The 25,303-nt window shown below is 35.9% G+C and overlaps 1 protein-coding gene, 1 non-coding gene and 1 pseudogene across 2 annotated transcripts in view; 2 read left to right on the top strand and 1 right to left on the bottom strand.

Annotated features, from left to right (window-relative positions):
* Nucleotides 1-278: 278 nt before the first annotated feature.
* On the bottom strand, nt 279-1,292 carry LOC124964143 (COP9 signalosome complex subunit 7a-like; annotated as a pseudogene).
* A 2,750-nt stretch (nt 1,293-4,042) lies between these two features.
* Nucleotides 4,043-25,303, top strand: part of Tmc1 (transmembrane channel like 1) — a 127,601-nt gene continuing 106,340 nt past the window's right edge. The window contains exons 1-4 of the mRNA XM_047524024.1: nt 4,043-4,100; nt 5,267-5,314; nt 16,179-16,341; nt 22,379-22,507. Coding sequence (XP_047379980.1) covers nt 4,043-4,100; nt 5,267-5,314; nt 16,179-16,341; nt 22,379-22,507 — 398 coding nt within the window. The remainder of the gene's footprint in view (nt 4,101-5,266; nt 5,315-16,178; nt 16,342-22,378; nt 22,508-25,303) is intronic.
* Trnaa-ugc (transfer RNA alanine (anticodon UGC)) lies at nt 7,714-7,787 on the top strand. The gene has a single exon. It is a non-coding gene; the product is annotated as a tRNA-Ala (tRNA).

Below are 25,303 nucleotides of genomic sequence, written 5' to 3' on the forward strand. Positions count from 1 at the left end.
CAGATGCTGTATTAAAGAAATAGGAGAGCACAACAGGGAGAAGGAGCAATGGAACACATGAGGAAATCATGTAGAACAAAAAGTACCAACAGAAACTTGACCTGTACTGGCCTCCTCCCTAGAAAAGAGGTCATCTATACTTTGGGTGCAGGAGGTGACAGGTCAGGAACTAGGATTATCAGCTGGCCAGGGGCACAGGAAGTTTCTCTGAGGACTCCTAAGGGACAGGCAGTCAGGCAGCTGGAGCCCCACATCCCTAGGAAAGAAATGAATCCCTTTCAGTTCGACTTGGACCAAATCTCGGCGCTGTGTCAAGGCTCCTTGCCCTTTGAGGCCTTCTTGCTGGGCTGGCGCTGGTGAGTGCCTGGAGCTGGCTCCCTCAGTTCAGTCTGATGTTGCTCGGGATCCCAAGATGAGGCTGCAGCTGCTTCCGCTGTTGTAACTTCAATGGTTTTTTTTAAGGTTGGCGACCTCACTTTCAGTCTGCTGCTTCAGGCCCAGCGGCTGCTCCTCGTGCTGGTTGGTATGGTTCACTGGCTCCTCAATAGCTGACAACACAACCTCGAAGCCCCTACACCACTCCTGCAGGGTTCAGGCAATGGCACTGGGGTCTTGGCGCTGTAGGTCTCGTCCAGTGCTGTAGTCAACCTCTAGCTGCTGATTGCACTGATCCAGGGAGCTGCGAAAGCACATCAGCATACATGGCTTCAATCACCAGGTCTTCCAACTTGACTTTAGCTGCCAGGGTGACAACGGAGAGGTGTCAAAGTTTATTCTTCTGAGCCTCTGTGAGTGGGGGAAGATTCCTGGCTTCAGCTAAGTAGTCAGCATATGTTCCATGAGCAAACACTGTGAGCAGCCAGCATGTGGAAGCAATGTCACTTTCAGCCAGCTCTCTAACATTGGACTTATCCAGCAGTTTCGCAAACACGGGGACACCAGGGTCCTCCAGCACCTGGTGGATGAGTATGGCCCGTGCTGCCCCCTTGACTGACTTGACCAGGAGCAAAAATTACTTGTCCTTCTGCCCTGTCACCTTCACCTCTGCACTGCACTCATGACTATACTGAGCTGGGGGACATGGGCTCCGGTGACTTGGAGCTGGAAGCTTCCTCTTCCAGTGTACTGGGGGGTTAGGAGGGCATTGTCTCTTAAAGTTATGAAAATTCAGGATTTGTCCTACCCACTTCATTGAATCTATCATTGCCAAGATCATCATTGACCTCCACGTTGGCAAATCCAGTGTCGACTTTCAGCCTTCCGGGCGACTGACTTAGCAGCCTGTGGTCCATCTCCTTGATGTACGCACTTGCCTTCCACAGTGTCTTATTTTCCTCCTACCTTAATGACTGTTCATTCTTAGTCTCTTTGTTCTTGGTTCTTCTTCTTCTCTCTGTCCTCTCAACTTTGGAATCTCCTTTTTCTGTTTTGCTTACATTCATGTTCTTGGTGATCTCACTTGATCTATGGCTTAAAATATCATCTATATGTAAATAATTCTAAATTCATATTTTCAGCCTGACCTTTCTTTTGAACTACTGGCTCACATACTCAACTGTCTACCCAGTGTCATGCTTGAATATGTAATAAGTATCTAAAACCCAGTATGTCAAACTAAACTCCTGATCTTCAACACCTCCAGCCTAAGCTATCTTCCCTATGGCTTGCTTGCTTGCTTTATTTATTTATTTAACAATTTCATCCTTTTAGTCATCCCCAAATCGTGAGGATTTTCTGATTCCTCTTTTTCTTACACATTACTCCCCATACTGATGACATGGGTTCATTAGCTAACATTCAGTTTAGTCAGAAGCAAATGACACCCCACTTAAACAAAAGAGACTGATGTTAGTATTTATTCATACACACAAAGTAACTCTGAGAAGAAAAACGCAGAAAAGTCTAATAAACATACCAAAACTATTGCTGCTATTGCCCCAAATAAACTGGATATTTTTACCTAATCTCTAATCTCACTGTTATAAAGTCATTCTTTTGTATCAACTAGCAAGTCTCCTTAAACACAAGGGTAATTTGACAGTCTACAAACTCCTATCCCTGTACATTTTTGTGGTTGTACATAATTGATAATTGAATAAATGAATTTTCAGTTTCCAAGATAATAATCTGGTGCCACAAACATTGCTTTAAGAGCTAAATGTGGGGGGCTGGGGAGATAGCTCAGTTGGTAGAGTGCTTGCCTTGCAAGCACAAGAAGCACAAGACCCTCGGTTCAATCCCCAGCACTGCAAAAAAAAAGAGCTAAACATGGGTCAGAGGAGTAGGCAGTATGGTTCAACTCCTCTGGCCACTGGCTCGCTCTGCGACCCTGAAGAAACACGAACTACTTTCAGCACTATAGATTAAATACGAAAGTCCAGAACAACATCCACTTTTCTGAATACCTTCAGTGCCTCTGAACTGTAACATGTTGCTGCTGTTGCTTTTTATAGTTTTTAATTCTTGCATCTATTGGCCTGAACTACAGATCCGGGTTGCCCAGGAGTTCACTTCACCCACTGCATGTTCTAGTAAGCACACATGCTGCAGTGCAGTTTTGCTTGCAGCCTCCAACTTCTTGACAGACCTCCCTCTCCTCTCGTTTCACTGACCTCCAGTCACTCCCAGGAGAGAAGGGTTATTTTTAAATTATAAGATCAATAGGCCTTGGGAAACAGCCAAAGCATGAGGGGGTCACATGATTGGGAATAAGCTACTAGGGATTGCGAAGAGAAGGCATGGCAACAGGCCATCTTAAAAATTGTCCAAGAAAGGAAAGACAATCTGCAGCTGAGTTTGTCTTTTGCACAGGCTTTTGCCTTGGAAAAGATGCTGAGCTTGTTTCTTCAGCATTGCTTTGAGTTGAAGGAAATACAGACCAGTGTTGATATTTACTTTTCAGGCAAAATACTATTCTATTCCAATCAAGCTTGGTCTGAGGATTTTAATGGAGTCTTAAATCTCTCAGTCACAGTACCCCTATTCATTGTTTGATGCTGATGATGCTTTAGCTGAGGTTTGAATAAAGAACAAAACGGTTATTATTCCAATGAGCATAAAAATGACTTTTTCTTGGCCAGACAAAGGAATGCTACCAAACTAAGAAGGCACTGATGAGAATATGGTGATGATCGTGCCCAGAGCAGCATCACTCGGGAACATGAACTCAAAAGGAGGGAATGGGCTGTTCCTGCAATACACTTCTTGTACCACTTAGAAATCACAGCTCTTTCTTAGTTCTCTACATGATACCACAGGGATGTCTTTCTTATGAATTTTAAATTTTTATTCTATTTGTACCAGAGAAGATGATCCATGACTCCGACCTGGCTTTTTCTTTCACTTGGTCATTAGAGAAAACAGTTCTTTCTCATCTCCATGGCTAGAGACATTTTCTTCTGCTGCTTTTGTTTGACATATGATCCTACTGAAAAATGTCCTTATATTTTTGTTCATTTAGTAGTTTTTCCTATTTTATTTAGTCATGTTCCAATGACTCAATCATTACAAATCAGCATAATAAATTGTGCAGTTTAAAAAAAATGCTTTGGTTAGTTGTGTTGCAGAACAGGCTGGGGGTTAGTATTTGCTCTTTGTCCTCAGCTCTTCCTATATTGTACATACTGATAAGATTATGCTCCAAGGCTAATCTGATATTAAAATGCCTTCCCAGGAATTCTTTGAAGCTTGGTGGTGGCATTAATTGCAGATAAGAGAGCATGACCTATTGTAGAATGGAGAATATCTTCTTAGAAGTGTCTGCCTTCATTACTGCAAACTCTCAGTAGTGACAAAACTCTTTGTCCTGTGTAGATCCAGTTACCGCTAGCAACAGAGGGCGTATGTCCATTCTGAACAAAAAATCATTTATTTTCACATTCTAAGACTGATGTTGAGTGATAACATTTTTGCATATCCTAAAAATTTTTATGAAAATACTGTTTGAAAGCAAAAAGTGCTTTTTATAATAATCTGCTTTGTGAGTGGAGTTTACACTCTTGGCATGTGGTGCATTTTCCATATGCCTATCAGTTTCTGAATAATGACCTTTGACAGTGCTAAAGCAAAAATAAAACTAGAGATTGTTTCATCCACTCACAGTAACATTGTCATCTTCGCTTTTTTGGATTTATGTCATTCTATGTTATATAAAAATTAATAAAATTAATATATTATAGTAAGTTAATAAACTGTGTGTGTGTGTGTGTGTGTGTGTGTTTGTGTGTGTGTGATGTGGTGCTGATGATTGGATCCATTGGTGCTCTACCAGTGAGCTACATCCTGAGCCCTTCACATTTTATTTTTTTTATTTTGAGACATGGTCTCCCTAAGTTGCCCAGGCTGACCTTAACTTGTAATCTGTCTGCCTTAGCCTCCCATGTAGCTGGGATTACAGATGTGAGCCACTGCATCCAGTTTAGACTTTGTTTTTTAAGGAATGGTATACTTTTCATTTTTCATCAAGTCAAGTCATAGAGCTCTGTCTCTGGGTGACTTACTAAAACTGTGACCAATGCATATTAGGTTGACATTAGTAAAAACATTAGGGAAATAAATCTGCCAATTAGTATGTTTTTTATCATGTTACTATACCACTAACATTTTTGTAAAACCTATATGTTCCTTTACAAAAATGAAGCAAAACAGAAAACAAAATACTGTACAAGTTTGGGGTAATAATAAGCAGAAGTTGTCTTATATTGAACTATAAAATCACCAGTTTTCACACTGTCAAGGTGAATCATGTGCTGGCAAATTGAAGCTATATCAATATAATACCTGTATGAATATATGAAATAGGAAAGATCAGACTTTAAGCATTTTTGATGCTTGGTGAAACTGGTTGGAATGAATTGTTTTCTATTTTAAGTAATTAATTTGGTTATGATAACCTAGTTTGTTTGGGCATGTGGATATAGCTTTGCTAACAATTCAATTTCTCATAAAATGAAATGAACCAATAGTCCCCAATGTACCTATTGTAATATAGAATTTGTTTTCATTGAAGTTATTTTGTATTGAGCTGATAGGCTTATAGCCAGCGTGTTTTGCAAATCGCTGCAGGCAATGAAATGAATCTTCAGTGTTGTATAGATGCTGTACTATCCATATTTAACAAATAATGTGCATTTTGACAAGTGAACTAAAGATGTTTTTATTAACTGTACAAAAACATTAACAATGAAAATAATAAAAGTAAGAACCTTTTACAAACACTCATACAGGCATTTAAATAACTGCTATGCTTTTGTTCTTTCTTCAACAGTGAAAATTCAAGTGGAAGAAAAAGAAGATGATACCGAGGAAAGCTCAAGTAAGCAGGGATAAACCCATCTGGGATGTGTTTCTTGTGGATAGCAATAAATTCAGGGGTCATCCTGTCATCTGTGGGCTTGAACCGTCACATATAAGGACAGGAGTGAGTGTGAGTGGTTTCTGATGGTCTCACAAAAGGGATAAGCCCAGCAAACAGACCCTCACTCTAGGTTCTGTTCAGTTGGTACACATCCACATCTACCCAGTTTATAATTTGACCTTAATCAAGTAGATGGTAGTCCACAACATTCTGCTTTTTTATTTCTCTCCTCTTTTCCCTGGAAAAGCCTTTGTCTGCAAAATGTTTTCTCCAAGACTGACTCTCTACAATAGAACAGATTGGCTATTTTGAATGAACTGACCAGGTGGTTCAATTAAAATAAAAGAGTATTTTTTTATACCAAATTCATGGTTATTGTGTCCAAATTGCTCTGTGTTTTACTTGTGTTGGCTCAGCTCAAGAGCATGAATTGTGACCCCTTTCCAGGTACCCAGACAGTTCATGGACTGGAACATGAGAAAGACCATTGACCATTATATAAGCAAAAGCTTTGATTTTGGAAAAAAAAAAAAAAAATGAAACAGAACAACTCTAAAGAAGACTTCAATTAGAGGACTCTGGAGCTATTAGTTCAATACACAGAGTACAGCATGGAAGCCAATGAATATTCACCATACTGATTATTTTGATTATGTAGGTGTCTCCTAAATGAAAACAGCCCATAATCTCACTTAGATCCTGGTGCCATGACCTAAGTAGAAAACCAAGCCCATTCCAAAAGGCAGCATTGCACACAAGTCTGCATTTAGTAGGTAAACATAAAACATTCACTTTTTAGAATTTAAAATTTTGAATCTAGATAAAGTTTTAAAGACAGATTTTTGTTTCTAAATAATAATTCATTAACTGATGTATATTTCGCCCATGGGTAAAATCATGCAAGTTTAACAGTTCAGTTTTTTTTTTTTAATGATTTCAAGCAAATTTATTTCTGAATTCCATCTCCCTCACCCACCTAGCATTACCCTTTAAAATTTTCTTAACGGCTCCTTCAAAATGTATCCTACTGTGGTTGAAATAATGCCTTAAAAGATGACCAACCTTAAATGTACTAACACTTGTTCATGGGCCAGAATATGATTTATTCTGGTGAATGTTCAATGTGCCCTGAATGTGTGTTTTGGTGTGTTAGGTAGACTTTCTATAAATGACAATTAGGTCAAATAGGTTAATAAATTTTCAATATCTTTTATTTTAATTGTAAGAACACATGATATGAGATCTATCTTCTTAAAAATAATTTTAAGTTTACAATACAGTTTTGTTAACTATGGTGCTCAGTACCTGAATTAGTTCCAGGAACCCTGTGGATGCTAACATCCTCAGATGCCCAAGTCCCTTTTATAAAATGGCATAGTATTTTCACATAACTTATACACATCTTTCTTATACTTTAAATCATCTTCAGATTACTTATCATACCTAATATAATGTAGTTGTTATACCCTGGACATAGTTGTTATACCCTGTCATTTATGAATAACAACAGGAAAAAAGTTCGTACACATTCAGTAAAAGCAGTTATTTTTCCGAATATTTTCAATCTGGGATTAAATCCATGGATGTATAACACAAGAATACAGATGACTGATTTGTACAGGCACAGTGACTTATAGCAGATCCTTAAGAACTTATTTTTCTTGGATAATTGCAAATTTATTTCTATTGATCAATAGCTTCCCTTTTCCTTTTCTTCCTTGGTCCAAGGAACCACGATTCCCTTCTCTGCTTCTGAGTTTAAGTAATTTAGATCCCTCATATCTGTGTAATCATACACAACTTGTCCTGTGACTGACTTACTTCACATGGTATAATATCTGCAAAGTTCATCCACATTATTACTTAGAGTAGAATTTCCTGTATTTTAAATCTGAATATTACTTTGTATGCATATACTACATTTTCTTTATTCATGTATCTATTGATCATGATTTAGGTTGGTTCTATAGCTTGGCTATTGTGATTAGTGATACAAGCAATATGGGAATGATAATATCTCTTTGAGATTCTGATTTCAATTCTTTTGCATGAATAATTGATGGATCATATGATACTTTTTTTTTTTTTCAGTTTTTTTGAGGACCTTCCATATTCTTTTCCATACTGGTTGCACCATTTTGTTTTGCCATTAATGTTACATGAGTGTTCAATTTCTCCATTTTTTTTTTGTACTTTGTGTTTTTGATAATAGCCATTCTAAAACATGTAAACTGATATCTCATTGTGGTTTTGATTTGCATTTCCTCATGGTTAATGATGTTGAACATCTTTTAATACCAGTTGGTCCTTTGTATTTTTTCTTTAGAGTAACTTCTATTCAAGACTCTTGCCTAGCTGGGGATATAGCTCAGTTGGTAGAGTGCTTGCCTTGCAAGCATGAGGCCCTGGGTTCGATCCCCAGCACCCACCAAAAAAAAAAAAAAAAAAGACTCTTGCCTATATTAAAATAATGGGCTATTACTCTTATTTTTACTCTATTAATTACATGAACCCTTGTGTATTTTAAATATTAATCCCTTATCAGATGTACGGTTTGCAAATATTTACTCCCATGCTATAGGTTACCTTTTCACTCTTGAAAAGGCACTTTCACACTTTCACTCTGCACTTGGTGTGCACTTTAGTCAGGTGAGGTCCTATTTGCCTATATTTGTTTTTGTTGCCTGTACTTATTATGTTATGTCCAAGAAATCCTTACAAAAACCAATATCATATTCCCCTATGAATTCTTTTTGGAATTCTACTATTTCATGTCTTACATTTAAATCTTTAAGATATTTCTACTTGATATTTGTGTATAATATAAAATAAGCATCTAATTTAATTTTTTTGTATATAGATATCTAGTTTCTCCAACACCATATGTTGAAGAAATCATTATTTCCTTTTTGTGTATTCCTCACAATCTTCTTATATACATGAATTTATTTTGGGGCTCTCTGCTCTGTTCTATTGATTTATATGTATGTTTTTGAAAATGTCAGCAGCAATTTGTTTTTACTATTAGATATTTGTAATTTATTTTTATATCAGGTGGTATAATGCTTCTATCTTTGTAATTCTTAATCAAAATTGTTTTGACTATTTGGGATCATTTATAGTTTCATATAAACTTTAAGAATTTTATTCTATTTCTGTAAAAAAAGTGACAGATTTTAATTGGGATTGTGTTGAATTTTTGAGGAGTATTAACATTTTTATAATATTAGCTCTTTCAATTCATGAACATGGTATATCTTTCTATTTATTTGTGTCATCTTTAATTTGATTCATCAACATTTTATAGTTTCCAGTATATAAGTATTTAAATTAGAAGCATAAACTGAACCTCATTGGTTAAGCTCTTCCTAAGTATTTTATTCTTTTTCATGTTATTATGAATGGAATTCCTTCACTAATTTGCTTTTCAGATTGTTCATGGTTAGTGTGTAGAAAAGCAACAATATTTGTGTATTGCTTTGCATGCTGCAATTTTAACAAGCTCAATTATTGTAATAGATTTTTGTGAAATCTTCATCTGCAAATTTTTTTTTTTTTGGACTTAAACAGTGATTCATTGAGATGCATCAAAACCAATAGTTTTGTCCACATAAAAGTTCTGACTGGCAGTTCAGTTTCTTTTTTTTAAATTGTAAACAAATGGGGTACAACTTGTTTCTCTGAAGCATACCATTTGTGTAATAATACAATGAAGTAGAAGCATACCATTTGTGTAATAATACATTTACATAGGGTAATGGTGTTTGAGTCATTCTGTTATTTATTTCCTTCCCCCCACCCCCTCCCACCCCTCTTTTCCCTCTATACAGTTCCTCCTTCCTCCATTCTTGCCCCCCTCCCACCCCCCATTATGTATCATCATCAGCCTATCAGCGAGATCATTCGCCCGTTGGTTTTTTGAGATCGGCTTATCTAACTTGGCATGATATTCTCCAATTTCATCCATTTGCCTGCAAATGCCATAATTTTATCATTCTTTATGGCTGAGTTATATTCCATTGTATATATATGCTACCGTTTCTTTATAATTCATCTATTGAAGGGCATCTAGTTTGGTTCCACAATCTGGCTATTGTGAATTGAACAGCTCTGAACATTGATGTGGCTGCATCACTGTAGTATGCTGATTTTAAGTCCTTTGGGTATACGCCTAGGAGTGGAATACCTGGATCAAATGGTGCTTCCATTCCAAGTTTTCTAAGGAATCTCCACACTGCTTTCCAGAGTGGCTGCACTAATTTGCAACCCCAGCAATATAAGTGTACCTTTTTCCCCACATCCTCACCAACACCTATTGTTGCTTGTATTCTTGATAATTGCCATTCTAATTGGGGTGAGATGGAATCTTAGGGTAGTTTTGATTTGCATTTCTCTTATTACTAGAGATGCTATATATCTGTTGATTGCTTGTAGATCTTCTACTGTGAAGTGTCTGTTCATTTCCTTAGCCAATTTGTTGATTGGATTATTTATATTCTTGGTGTAGAGTTTTTTGAGTTCTTTATATATTCTGGAAATTAGTGCTCTATCTGAAGTATGAGTGGCAAAGATTTTCTCCCACTCTGTAGATTCTCTCTTCACATTGCTGATAGTTTCCTTTGCTGAGAGAAAGCTTTTTAGTTTGAATCTATCCCAGTTATTGATTCTTGCTTTTATTTCTTGTGCTATGGGAGTCCTGTTAAGGAAGTCTGATCTAAGCCAACATGTTGAAGATTTGGACCTACTTTTTCTTCTTTAAGATACAAGTTCTCTTGTCTGATTCCAAGGTCCTTGATCCATTTTGAGGTGAGTTTTGTGCAGGGTGAGAGATAGGGGTTTAGTTTCATTCTGTTGCATATGGTTTTCCAGTTTTCCCAGCACCATTTGTTGAAGAGGCTATCTTTTCTCCATTGCATATTTTTGGCACTTTTGTCTAGTATGAGAAAATTGTATTTATTTGGGTTTGTGTCTGTGTCCTCTATTCTGTACCACTGATCTACCTGTCTATTTTGGTGCCAATACCATGCCATTTTTGTTACTATTGCTTTGTAGTATAGTTGACGTTCTGGTGTTGTGATACCCCCTGCTTTCACTCTTCCTGCTAAGGATTGCTTTAGCTATTCTGGGTTTCTTATTCTTCCAGATGAATTTCATGATTGCTTGCTCTATTTCTGTGAGGTATGTCATTGGACTTTTCATTGGAATTGCATTGAATCTGTATAGCACTTTTGGTAGTATGGTCATTTTGACAATATTAATTCTTCCTATCCAAGAACATGGGAGATCTTTCCATCTTCTAAGGTTTTCTTTAATTTCTTTCTTTAGTATTCTATAGTTCTCATTGTAGAGGTCTTTCACCTCTTTTGTTAGATTGATTCCCAAGTATTTTATTTTTTTTCGAGGCTATCGTGAATGGCGTAGTTTTCCTAACTTCTCTTTCTGAGGATTCATCACATATGTATAAAAATGCATTAGATTTATGAGCATTGATCTTATATCCTGCTACTTTACTGAATTCACTTATGAGTTCTAAAAGTTTTCTTGTGGAATTTCCCAGTTTCTCTAAATATAGAATCATGTCATCAGCAAATAGGGATAGTTTGAGTTCTTCTTTTCCTATTCGTATCCCTTTAATTTCTTTGGTCTGTCTAATTGTGCTGGCTAGAGTTTCAAGGACAATGTTGAATAGAAGTGGTGAAAGAGGGCAGCCCTGCCTTGTTCCAGTTTGTAGGGGGGATGCTTTCAGTTTTTCACCATTTAGAATGATATTGGCCATGGGCTTAGCGTAGATAGCCTTTACAATGTTAAGGAATGTTCCCACTATCCCGATATTTTCTAGTGTTTTGAGCATGAAGGGGTGCTGTATTTTATCAAATGCTTTTTCTGCATCTATCGAAATAATCATGTGATTCTTGACTTTAAGTCTGTTGATTCGGTGAATTACATTTATTGATTTCCTGATGTTGAACCAACCTTGCATCCCTGGGATAAAACCCACTTGATCGTGGTGCACTTTCTTTTTAATATATTTTCATATGCGATTTGCTAAAATTTTGTTGAGAATTTTTGCATCAATGTTCATTAAGGATATTGGTCTGAAATTTTCTTTCCTCGATGTGTCTCTGTCTGATTTATGTATGAGGGTGATATTGGCTTCGTAAAATGAGTTTGGGAGGGTTCCCTCCTCTTCTATTTTCTGGAATACTTTGAGAAGTATTAGAATGAGCTCTTCTTTTAAAGGGTTTGTAGAACTTGGCTGAGAACCCATCTGGTCCCGGACTTTTGTTTGTTGGTAGGCTTTTGATGACTTCTTTTATTTCATTACTTGAAATTGATCTATTTAAATTGTGTATGTCCTCGTGGTTCAGTTTAGGTAATTCATATGTCTCTAGAAACCTGTTGATGTCTTCTAAATTTTCTGTTTTGTTGGAGTATAGATTTTCAAAATAGCTTGTAATTATATTTTGTATTTCAGTCATGTCTGTTGTGATATTTCCTTTTTCCTCATGGATTTTAGTAATTTGAGTGTTCTCTCTCCTCTTTGTTAGTGTGGTTAAGAGTTTATCAATTTTGTTTATTTTTTCAAAAAAACAACTTTTTATTTTGTCAATTTTTTTGATTGTTTCTTTGTTTCAATTTCATTTATTTCAGCTCTGATTTTAACTATTTCCTATATTCTACTACTTTTGGTGTTGCTCTGTTCTTTTTTTTCTAAGGCTTTGAGCTGTAGTGTTAGGTTGTTTATTTGTTGATTTTTTTCTTCTTTTATTGAATGTGCTCCATGGAATAAATTTTCCTCTAAGTACTGCTTTCATAGTGTCCCAGAGATTTTGATATGTTGTATCTTTGTCCTTGTTTACCTCTAAGAATTTTTTTATTTCTCCCCAATGTCTTCTGTTATCCATTCATCTTTCAGTAGCATATTATTTAATTTCCAGGTGTTGGAGTAGTTTCTGTTTTTTATTCTGTCATTTATTTCTAGTTTCAATCCACTATGATGTGATAGAATACAAGGTAGTATCTCTATCTTCTTGTATTTGTTAACAGTAGCTTTGTGGTCTATTTAAGAGAAGGAGCCATGTGCTGCTGAGAAGAAAGTGTATTCACTCTTTGTTGGATGGTATATTCTATATATGTCCGTTAAGTCTAAATTTGTGATTGTGTTATTGAGATCTATGGTTTCTTTGTTCAAGTTTTGTTTGGAAGATCTGTCCAGTGGTGAGAGAGGTGTATTAAAGTCACCTAGTATTATTGTGCTGTGGTCTACTTGATTTCTGGAATTGAGAAGGATTTGTTTGACGTACATGGATGAGCCACTGTTTGGGGCATAGATATTATGATTGTTATGTCTTGCTGATTTATGTTTCCCTTAAGCAGTATGAAATGTTCTTCTTTATCCCTTCTGACTAACTTTGGCTTGAAGTACACATTATCTGATATGAGGATGGATACTCCAGCTTTTTTGCTGAGTCCATGTGTATGGTAGGTTTTTTCCCATCCTTTCACCTTTAGTCTGTGGGTATCTCTTTCTATGAGATGAGTCTCTTGCAGGCAACATATTGTTGGATCTTTCTTTTTAATCCAATCTGCCAGTCTATGTCTTTTGATTGATGAGTTCAGACCATTAACATTCAGGGTTATTATTGAGATATGATTTGTATTCCCGGTCATTTGGTTCTTTTTTTTGACACGACTTGGTTTCTCTTTTATTTGACTATTTCTTTAGGGTAGTTCATCCCTTTGCTGATTTACATCATTGTTTTTCATCTCTTCCTCATGGAATATTTTGCTGAGAATGTTCTGTAGTGCCTGCTTTCTTTTTGTAAATTTTTTTAGCTTTTGTTTATCATGGAAGGATTTTATTTCATCGTCAAATCTGAAGGTAAGTTTTGCTAGGTATAAGATTCTTGGTTGGTATCCATTTTCTTTCAGAGCTTGAAAAATGTTGTTCCAGGCCCTTCTAGCTTTTAGTGTCTGTATTGAAAAATCTGCTGATATCTGTATTGGTTTCCCCCTGAATGTAATTTGATTCTTTTCTCTTGCAGCCTTTAAAATCTGTCTTTATTTTGTATGTTAGGTATTTTCATTATAATGTGCCTTTGTGTGGGTCTGTTGTAATTTTGTATATTTGGAGTCCTATAAGCTTCTCATACTTGATTTTCCATTTCATTCTTCAGATGTGGGAAATTTTCTGATATTATTTCATTGAATAGATTGTTCATTCCTTTGGTTTGTTTCTCTAAGCCTTCCTCAATCCCAATAATTCTTAAATTTGGCCTTTTCATGATATCCCATAATTCTTGTAGATTATGTTCATGATTTCTTACCATCTTCTCTGTTTGGTCAACTTTTTTTTCAAGATTAAATAGTTTGTCTTCAATGTCTGAGGTTCTGTTTTCCAGGCATTCTATCTTATTCATTATGCTTTCTATGGAGTTTTTAATTTGGTTTATTGTTTCCTTCATTTCAAGGATTTCTGTTTTGTTTTTTTTTTTCAGTATCTCTTTATTGAAATGATCTTTTGCTTCCCGCAGTTGAACTTTTAACTGTTGATTGGTGTGATCATTCAAAACCTGCATTTGCTCTTTCATCTCATTGTTGCTTCCCTGATTATTTTAATTATGTACATTCTGAACTCCCTTTCTGACATTTCTTCTGACATGCTGTCATTGGATTTTATTGATGCAGCATCTAGGTTTGTTTGGGACATTTTCTTCCCTTGTTTTCTCATATTGGTCAGGTGTCTACCTCCCTAGTAGTGAAACTCTATTGACTTAGAGTGTCCCTGTAGATTTCCAATAATTCACCACCTATCCTTCAGTAGCCTGAAGTCTTGGAGAAACGTGGTAATGCAGTGATCCACAAGGAAGCTGCCCCTCTGGGTGTGGTGGCCTTCAGGTGGGGGTATATTCCCTGTTAGTGGGCAGAGGCGCCTCCACTTGTTGACTGACGGTCAGCCAAAGGGGGACTAGACTGTAGGCTGGGGCGTGGCTGGTCTGGGCCTGGGCCCAGTGGGAAAGCCTCGCCGGCAGGGAAGATTCACCAGGTGGGGAAGTCTCACTAGGCAGATCTCCTCCAAGAAGTTCCTTTCAGTCCTCCTCCAAGAAGCTGCCTACAGTACGGGCCTGCCGCCTGGGCCTGGGGAGCCTAGCTCTGCGTGGAAGCCTCTCTCTGGGCAGCCCTCTTCTGCGACTCTCCCGGTTGTCTGGGTTCAACTCTCCAATGGGAGAGTCTCACTGAGCAACTCTTCTCCACAGTCTGTGTTCTGGGACTACCGCCCTGACTGGCTAGGCTTGCCCAGTGGGAGAGACTCACCCAGTGGCTCTGAGTTGGTCCCCAGTCTGTCAATACCTCCTCTTCTTGAATCGTGAGTTCTGGAGCGACATGAGATGCAGTCGCCCTCTAGTCCGCCATCTATTTCTATCCATCTGCAAATTTTCATTTCAAGTATTTTGTTTTTCTTTTCCAATCTGAATGCTAATTTTCCTTTTTTTTTTTTTTTTTTTTTTGTCTAATTCTCTGTTTAGGACTTTTAGTGCTATGTTGAGAGTAGGCATCTGTGCCTTGCTCCTGATCTTATAAAACAAAATCAAATACAAGGATATTTTGTTGGGTTTAGCCTTCATTATGTTGAGGTAAATTCCTTCTTTTCCTAGTTGAAAATTTTTGCATAAAAGTGTACAATTTTGTTAAATGCTTTTTCTTCATCTATTGCTAAGACCCTGTAATTTTATCCTTCATTCTGTTAATGTAGAGTATCTATTATTTGATTTTTGTATGTTTAACAATTCTCACATCCTAGAGATAAATACCACTTGGATGTGTTGTATAATCACTTTACTATATTAGTTAATTTTATTTGTATTTTTTTGAGAATTTTTGCATTTTGTTTACCAGGAATATTGTACAAGAAATTATCTTTTATTGTAGTATCTTTGTCTTTGGCATTAGGGTAATGCTAACCTCATATAATTTGTTTGGAAGTGCTCCCTCCTCTGTGCTTTATTGAAGTATTTCAGAAGCATTGACTTTAATTCTTCTTTAAATGTTTGGTGGAATTTACCAGTGAATTAAGTAAATATGTATACTACCACATTTATTTTTTAAGGGAAGGGACAAGAAATATTTTGGAAAAAGGAGACAGAAATATTTAGAATTAAAAATGAAGAAAAACTGGGTGTGTTGGTGTGTATCTGTAGTCCTGACTATTTGTTTGGGAGTCTAAGGCAGGAGAATCCCTAACACCTTGGAATTTGAGGCCAATCTGATCAATATAGTAAGATTCCCCATCTCAAAAATGAATAAATAAATAAAATAAAAATTAAAGAAAACAGTAAAAGGACATAGATAATCTAAATTGGAAGGTGTCCCTAGGGCTGACTGAATTTCTCTAAAATTATTCTAGTTTGTAGCACTTTCTTGTGATTCCTATTCTTTGTTCTAAGACAGTGGCGGTAATTAACACATAGTGGTTATAATTCAACCACTTGTGTTGGCTCGGTAACCTCTAAACTTGGACATATTTACATGGCTTTAGAAATTATGGTACGATACTAAACTCAAAGTCATCTAGTCATCCAATTAAATGAAACTGGAACTGTAAGAATTAATAATATTTGGGGACCCATATTCACATATTTGAATAGAAGACCTACAAAGGAAATGAAAATCTAGATACATTTATTTAAACTATTTAGGCAATGAATTGTTGGGTTGTGGTCTCAAATGTGTGACTCTAATTACAAAAAAGGAAGAACCAACTTTGTGGTGAGAAAGAACACTTTTTGATGTTGCTCACTGAATCATTCATTTCTATGTTTAGGTGAAGAAGAAGAAGATAAGCTACCTAGAAGAGAGAGCTTGAGACCAAAGAGGAAACGGACCAGAGATGTTATCAAAGAGGATGACCCAATACCTGAACCAGAGGATGAGGAAACAAGGAAGGCAAGAGAAAAAGAAAGGAGGAGGAGGTTGAGAAGAGGAGCGTAAGTTAGTCCTGATATATAATTGAAAGCATTAGTGATTCCAAAGCACTTGACGCTGAAGGAAGACATCGGTCTTAAAGTTGGTAGTTAAAACTAATTTTAGAAAGACAAGCTTAAACTGATCCTGCCATTTTATTTCACTGAATCAAATGGATTTTAATAATTAAAATAAATTTAAAAATGAATATATACTAAAAATGGACTAGGAGAAATTATCTTATGAAAGATTTAAGTTGTCATAGGTCATTAGAATTTATAGTTAATTTAAATATTTGAAAATCATTCCATTAATTGTATGTATTGTTATCCAAGTTAAGTAGAAAACTCCTAAGGAGTGAGTCAAATAACTTTACCTTGTAGAGGAGGGGTTGGCATACTGTGGCTAAATCTAGTCCAAGAACTAAGAATGGTTTTTACAGTTTTAAAGGCATAATTAATTAAAAAAAAAAAAAAAGAAAGAATATGAGGCAGAATTATATGTAGCCCTCAAAGCATTAAATATTAACCATGTGGATACTGACAGAAAGAAAGTGTGTTGGTCTCTGTTACAGGGGATTGGGGTTGTCATTTCATTTTATAATATAGCCCAATATCCTTTAGTTCCAACATTTTACTGAATACTGACTTTGTATGGAATAATATATTTAAAGATGTTTATGAAAAATCCAAGAAAATTATTTTCTTTTCTTGGTGTTATGGTTTGGATTTTGAATGTCCCTCAAAAGCTCATAGTCTCCAGTGCAACAATATTCAGAGGTGTAGCTTTGGGGAAGTTATGGGATCATAAGGGCCCTGACTTCATTAGTGGATTAACCCATTGATAACTGGATGGATGAGGTCGTGGGAACTATAGGCAGGTGGGTCATGGTTGAAGGAAGTAGTTCCTTGAGGGTCTGCTGTGGAAGAATATTCTTATACCTGGCTCCTTTCTCTCTCAGTTTTATGGCTGCTATGAACTTAGCAGCTATCCTTTGCCATGTCCTTCCACCATGATGTTCTGATGCACCTCAGGTCCAGAATAATGGAGCTAGCTGATGGTGGACTGACATCTTTGAAACCATGAGCCAAAATAAATCTCTCCTCTTCTAAGTTGTTTTTCTCAGGTATTTGTCACAGCAATGAAAAGCCGACTAGTACCCATAGCTTTCGAAAAATTTGCAAGTGGCAGGTAGGAAGAGAAAGTATGCCCATAAAACACATCCATGATAGAAATCAGATCCCTGGAAAGGATTAAAGGGTACTGCCAGTCTAGTCTGTTACTGGAAGGCAATAGGACTGTGTGAATCATAATAGGCAGTAGAATTCCAAAACTCTTTGGACTTAATATGATGAGAAACTTTCTCAGATATCCTCCCAAGACACTCCAGTGTCTTATATTATAGCTATATTATATTTCTTCTCATAAATAGTGGCTGTAAAATGCAACCATCCCAAAATTGTGGTAGGTAGAGAAGCTTAGCATAGACCATTTTTTTTCTTTTAGAATAAAACAACCCCACCCATTTCTACTTTGTTTTAGTTTCAGTTTTTACATGTTGGTTCTCCTATCTTCTGCTCTGTATCCCTCCTTCTCATAACTCCATCTCTTCCTTCTTTGAGTATTAATACATCACTTGCTTTAAACTTGACTTTGATATTTTTATTTGTATGTTTTAGTCAACTTTTATGCTACTGTGTCTAAAAGGACCAGACCAACACAATTGTAGAAGAGAAAAGGTTTATTTGAGTGCTCACAGGTTTCAGAGGTCTTAGGCCATAGAAGGCTGGCTCCATTCCTCTGGGCTCAAGGTAAGAGGTTGAACATCATGGCAGGAGAGGGTGGCAGAGAGCAGCAGTTCATATTGTGATCAGAAAGCAGAAAAAGACATTACTCTCCAGACACAAAATATATACCTGCTAGTTGCACCCCAATTCCTACCTCCTCCAGCCACAGCCTACCACTTCAATTAATACCATCAAGGATTAATGCACTAATTGGGTTAAGACTCATACAACCCGATCATTTCTCCTCTGTTTCTTTCTGCATTTTCTCACATGTGAGCTTTTGGGGAACACCTCACATTCAAACCATAACATTGTATTTTCTTTTCAAGAAGCTTTTCTCCTTGCAAAAATAAATTATAACACAATTTTAAGTTCCTCATGTTACAATCGTTAATGCTATTGTTATGCAGTAATATGTCATATTAGCAAAGTCTATGTGTTCAGTGATAGTTCACTGAGAAAACATCATTAATAAATGTATGCATGATTCCAGCTATGTTTCAGAATTTGCTTTTCCTCTTTATTTATGTCTGAGAAAAATCCTTCTAGAAAGGTAAACTGGGCAGGAATTCCTTAGCTTAGGAACCTTATGTCAAATGCTCAACCTCTAGGAAATAGAACCACATGAGTCAGCTGGATCTTGTTGCTATGCCAATGCCTCTTTGGCTAGTCCCACTCTATTTTGATTTTAAGAAGCCCACAATGACTCATGTGCGCCTCCCTATCTTCCCATTCCTCCACATAGGCAAGCTTTATTTCCATAGATTTTATAAATTATAGTATTATGGTCACAATTTGTATCTTATTCCAAATAGTATCATCAATTATTTATGATGACTATTGTTCTGATCAATATTTTTGGGTCCATTTTCTATTGTTTATTTTAAAAGTAAGAATCATTTTTAAAAGAAAATGTACTAGCAATATATTTTAAAGAAAATTAGTAGGCAAATCAGGGCACATTTATTTTTTATTTAAATGTCCAAGCAATGCCTTAGAGAATTTCTCTTGCACTAACAAAACATTTAAAACCAACTAAAACTAAAGTTGTAATACTAACTATCTTTGGAGAAGAGTTAAAAAAACACTGCCTTGTTAGACATTTTGGAGTATTTCTAATAATATTACAGGCTTTTCCTGACCCAATTTTAAGGGAATAAGTAATATATTCATAGTAGAGAGAAATTCAGCATGTTATGTCTTCTTTTTCCTAACAACTGTTGTTTAATCAAACTTAAGATAGAAAGCCTTTCTTGAACAGATTAGCCCTAAATTTTAGAAGATGAAACATATGTAGGCTATATCTTCTTCATACAATTAGCCCTTTCTTTGAGTGATTTCTAGAAAAGTGGTTTTCCTGTAATACTGGTGAGAGTAATATTTTAATTACTTGCATATTTGAAGGTAACTTATCTTTCAGTCATGTAACCGTGAAGCACAGCATGATCCTTCCAGCAGCAATCAACACTTAACAACAAAGACTTTATTAATATACCAGTCTGAGATCATTCAGTATGGGAATAAATGTCTTTCCATACATATTAATCTTTCAGGGCATTGTTACATTCTAGTGCCTTTTGATTCAGGATGATAACTCAAAGTCATTCAAGAAAGTTTTATACATATACATTTATTCAATAAATATTTCTCCAGCTCCATAAATTCATAATGCAATAAGGGAGAAGCCACTTAAACACAAATTATTTTGAATAATTTTATGTTCCAGAGAAGTACAATCCAAGTAGTGTGGAGTCTTAGAGCAGTAAAAATCATTTTCACAGGGATAATCAGAAAAGAGGCTACTAAAGATACTTCCTACAATTTTTAAAGGATTGAGAATTTGGATAGGCTAAACATATAAAACATTAGTATTAGAAAGGTTTCTAGTAAATTGTTTCTGAAAGGTAGCATATAGAGAAATATACTTTGGCACCACGGTAAATCCACATATTGAATAGCTCATTCTCTTATTCTTTGACAGTGCTGAATTAATTGGGATGCTGTTTTATATATGATTCTTAATGGAAGCTCAGTAATGTAAAGCTTTTAGGTATTTACATGCAAATATCATGAACTATTTTAGAAGGGTAGGCAAGCTAAGAGTTTAATTAAATCAAATAATAAAATTATTAATGTTAAACCTTTTTTTCTTTTCTAATTGACTCCATTCTTGATAGTTTCTTGGCATTTTCTTTTAATTTTTCTAGTTTTCTTTGTTTTCAGTAAAATACTCATCTGTAAAATTTGGTATAAACATAGCTATAGGGAAATTATTTTTAGTAAAACCCATTTTCCCTCCTAAGCCACACCAGCCTACATATGATTCTAATTGGCAAATAGAAAGATATAAACAACTATGAATATAGATGTACTAAAAAAAATTAAGTATTTTATGCCTAGGTTATGTAGTGACATAGGATTTTATAAGAACTAAATAATTAGTTTATAAGAAGTAAATAATTAGTTCTTATAAAATTAGCAGTTCTATAAAATTGGCAACCAGAGTTGTATCTTAGTAGAATATACTTCCACAGTTCTCTTGAAACAGGATTTTTAAAAGAAATTTTTAGTTATAGATAAACAAAATAACTTTATTGTGTTTACTTTTTACATGGTGCTGAGGATTGAACCCACTGCCTCACACATGCGAGGCAAGCACCCCAGTCCCTTGAAACAGGATCATTACTCTAACCAAAATATTTAAATTGTTTAAAATACAAATTTTGAATAGGAAGTATTATTTTAGAGGGTTAATTTTTGTTAATACAAAAATTTGTTTTGATAAAAATGTCATCATTTACAAACTGTGGATTAGTAGCAAAGAAAGGATTTCATAGTCATTTTCGAGGGTGGGCGGTAAAACAATGAATATGTCCTCCTGTGTTATGATTAATGATTTTAAAATAGCTTTATCATATTCCTCTGTCTGATCGCAAGCTTAGTGAATAACTAAATATATCTCTGAGTAACACTGAAGAGTCTACAATTTCTTTATTAGTCTGGATCTAGTGAGGAGAGCGATGTCAACAATTGAACTTAAGAGAATTTAAGAGAATGTTAGGAGTTATAAATAAAATAATTTTTAACTAGTCTACTGAAAAGGCAAAAAGAGAACTAAATGATGGTGGTAACAACACAGGAAGCAGCAGTCAGCCAAGGGCTGAAAGAACAATGGAAAGACTGAAATGAAAATTCTGAAGTGTACCGCAGGAACCCTAGTGATGAAGAGCTCTCAGAGAGGCTGACTCTCAGTGGACTGTCCCTATGGGGGAGGCAATGAAGCTGTTCTGCTTGTGTTAATAGAACTGGAACACTAGACTCTCCTGCAGTTATGGAAAGGCCCTTCAGCTCCTGGAGTGAGGTACTGCTAAGGAGGAAGCGTCACCCCAGGGAGCAAACAGGAAGCAACCCCGGGGAGACACAGGAAGCCACTGAAAAGACTGAGTCCCTTCCTAGTGACCCCTGTTGCCTGAATATAAAATTGAGCCAACTGCCAAAGCAAAAAAAGTGACTTAGAGTCCCAATCCCAACACCACAATGGTAAATATAAAAGGTTGTGTTTGTAATTGAGACAATAACTTAACAACTGCAACAATCTGTGATCAAAAATTATATTTCTATAATACAGTATTAAATTCCTCCAGTGAAAATCAGGTCACTCATGTTTAGATTTTTTCTCCGCTATCTGGACCCTGTATGTTTTTTGTAATACTAGGAACACAGAGAAGATACATTTCATTTGCTTGGTAAGAGACTAAATTCCTTGTCTTCAAAGGATTCGCTTCCACCAAAATATCTTAAAAGTTGAATTTTATCAATTGAGGTTTTGAGTTTAATTAACAGATTAGGTTGCCTTTGAGAAATAGATTTTTGTTTTTCCCTATTTCAGTTTTTCCCTCATTTTCTTGAGACAGGGCTAACAAAAAATTTAAGGGCACTTCAAATACATATCCATCATAATTTTAAAATTTTTATTGAAACGTAGGGAGAGGGAAATATCTTTGTAGATCTAGAACTATCTTTTCCATAGATTTTCTAGTTAAAACCATGGATATAACAGTTTACTCGCAGAACATCAGCTTGCCACTATTGTTTAAAGTCATGAGAATCCCAGTCAACAATGTTCAGAGTGAGTTATGGTGCTGATGGGTCTTAGCACTGTACACCGAGGAGTTATGGAAAGGGGGCAGGGAGACTGAGTATCTGTTATTAGTTTTTGTAAGTGTGAAAGTCAAGCAAAGCCTAATCTTATGTTTTCTTCTTTCCATTATAGGGAAGAAGAAGAGGAAATTGATGCAGAGGAATTGGAAAGACTGAAGGCAGAGTTAGATGAGAAGAGACAAACGATTGCTACTGTCAAATGCAAACCCTGGAAGATGGAGAAGAAAATTGAAGTTCTCAAGTATGTTGCCACTTTTTGTATGTAGAAACACTTTCCCTGTTACTGATTTCCTAAATCCCTTCATTACCTATATTTTATAGATAGTGTTGTATATATGTACATATATATATATATATATACACACACACATATATATGACACTCAAATTGTTATAGTCATATATGCATATGTAACATATATGTGCACACTATATGTTTGTATACATATTTACATATGTGCATACAACACACTTATGTCCCATATCACAAGAGAGACTGGGTTAATGATTATAAATTGAGAACAATTATAAGCAAATTCATGTTTAGAGTCTTATAATGTCTATGGCCACATCTGTTCCTTAATTTGGAGTTTTCTTAGTTTAATACATTGATTACCATTCCCTGAAAGAGATAATGTATTTGAATTTTACAAGTGTGGGCAGTTGTACACTCTTATTTCTCTGTAGGTTCCCAGACTCAAATGATCTTTTCAAGGGACAGCTCTCATAAAAGTACAGGGAGGATACTAAGCCAACAGAACAATAAATAGGATTCCAATTAAGGGTTATGCTAATAGCTATTCCCCGGTAACACATCAGTGACCCAGTTTCACTCTTAATTGACTACTGATATGGTTGCAAACATAGAGCACACAGATTCATAAACTTCTCACATGCAAAAATCAAAAGAGTATCCCTTTTTTGAGGGATGGGAGCGGATTCTCCCTTGAGGATCATACTATATTCCCTTGCCTGGATGGCTGGGGGAGACCAGGTGTGTAAAAAAGAATGTGTCTGTGTTGACAACTATGATTCCATCTTTCAGTTTTGCCACATGTATCATTTTTCCACAAACCATTTTTGGTTAATTTCCAAAACTATCGTCTCCCCAGTCTGTTTCACTAATAAGCTGTTAAAATGATAGTATAGTGATTATTACCTCTGGTGATGGATAAAAGAACTGAAGTAGGTATCAGTAAAATTCACATCTGATCTTGGCTCTGAAAAAACTTGTTATTTAAGGAAATCATTAACTTCCTGGAGTCTCAGTTATCTCAGATCCAAAAATGCAAAAAAATGAAACAAATTTTAAAAACCCAGAAATAAACCTGAAGATATTCTAGATCTATCCTCTGCTATCCTCAGGTCTGATATCTAATCATAATCAAAGTATTCATAGTCATAATATTATAGCTTTGTTTTACTACATGGAATAAGGTTTTCTAAGTTCCAAAGAATATTCTCCCTGGAAAACTTTTGCAACTAATTACAATTATCTGGGAACTCCATGTACACACACACATACATATCCATTGTGATTGAAGGCAATGGCAAACAGCAGTCCTTGTTTCATGGGGTACTAATCATGTATGTGAGTATGTGCACACGTGCACGTGTGTGTCTGTACATTAAAATGATTTTCATTTAATGAAGTAATAATGATGTTAACTTATAGGTTTAGAAGCATCCTTACTTGGCAAAATAGAAATTTGGCAGCCCTATGCTGGCCCCTAAAATATTTTTTTGAGATATTAAAGGCCCTTAAAATCTCCAAATATATTTTGAAATATTAATGTTGCAGGAGTCACAGGTAACTATATATACAAAGTTGTAAAATTGGAAAGTGATAATATTGTGAGGTTTCAAAGCAGAAAATTGAGGAAGAACATCAAAGAGTATCTCCCCTTGTAGAAATACCCGATCCTATCTTTCCTGTATATATCTCCCATGTAGGATAGTAGAGTAGATACAGGCTTCAAACTTGAGTTGAATCTCAGATCATCCACTCAATGACTGTGCCAAATTGGATGAGATGTGTAGTTACTCCAACCTCAGGTTTCTTACAAAATTGTATTTGCAAGGTTATTGGAAAAATAAAGTTAGATAATTCACTTGAAACACAGCATAGTTCCAGAACATAGCACCTGACTGGGAAACCCAATCATAATTATTATTTCTTCTGAGAATAGACTTGAAAATGTCTTGTTACTTACAGCGTGACAGGAGAAATGGAGAGGGTTCGGAATCTCGTAGGGCTGAGTGGGAGCAGGCCCAGCCACAGGCAGGCCTTAGGAGCTTGGGGATGTGGTGACATGTTGGTAGCAGTCTGCATTAATTACCAGATTTTGAAGTTCCAACGAAAGGAAGTACAGAGCATCTTGACAATTTGGCAGAGTCCAGGGCCAGACCACTCTTAGATCTTTTAAAACATACCCTAAGGTTAATCTTGTGACAGATTCCAGGTTCTGGGGCCCTGGGTTGGAGTCTAGGAATTAAAGAGTTGTGAAAAGTGTGGAGAAATAGGAATTGACATGAAAAGAAGGGCAATACAAGGCTCTAGCACTAGATAGAGGTTGAAAATGGGAATCAACAACTGAATCAATGACATAGGTAGTTTTTATTTGGCCCACATATTTTTTGTTTTGTTTCTTTTTCTTTAATTTTTAATTTTTTTAGCATAGCAAAATTAATATATTTGCTATTTTAATCATTTTTGTTTTTTAAATAATAGTCATTTTTCTTTTTTGTCTAACTTTTAATTGTGGGAAATTTTACATTAAAAAAAAAATCACCTGCTATTTCTCATGGACAAGCGGAAGATTGGTTCCCGTATTACTATATGAAAATAACAGCTGGGGCTAAGCAAAGACTGTCCCCTTTCATAAGACATTCGCTCATGCTTCAGTTTGCCGAGTTCCCAAGGAATCCACATCACTTGTTTATTCTGTTGGCTGGACCTTGTAGGCATTTGAATTTGCTGCCTCCCACGAGGGCATCTGGGGAGCAAGCTAGGCATGTTACCAAGACAGTGAATCACA

The sequence above is a fragment of the Sciurus carolinensis genome, chromosome 14, assembly GCF_902686445.1.
Source record: "Sciurus carolinensis chromosome 14, mSciCar1.2, whole genome shotgun sequence".
Lineage (NCBI taxonomy): Eukaryota > Metazoa > Chordata > Mammalia > Rodentia > Sciuridae > Sciurus > Sciurus carolinensis.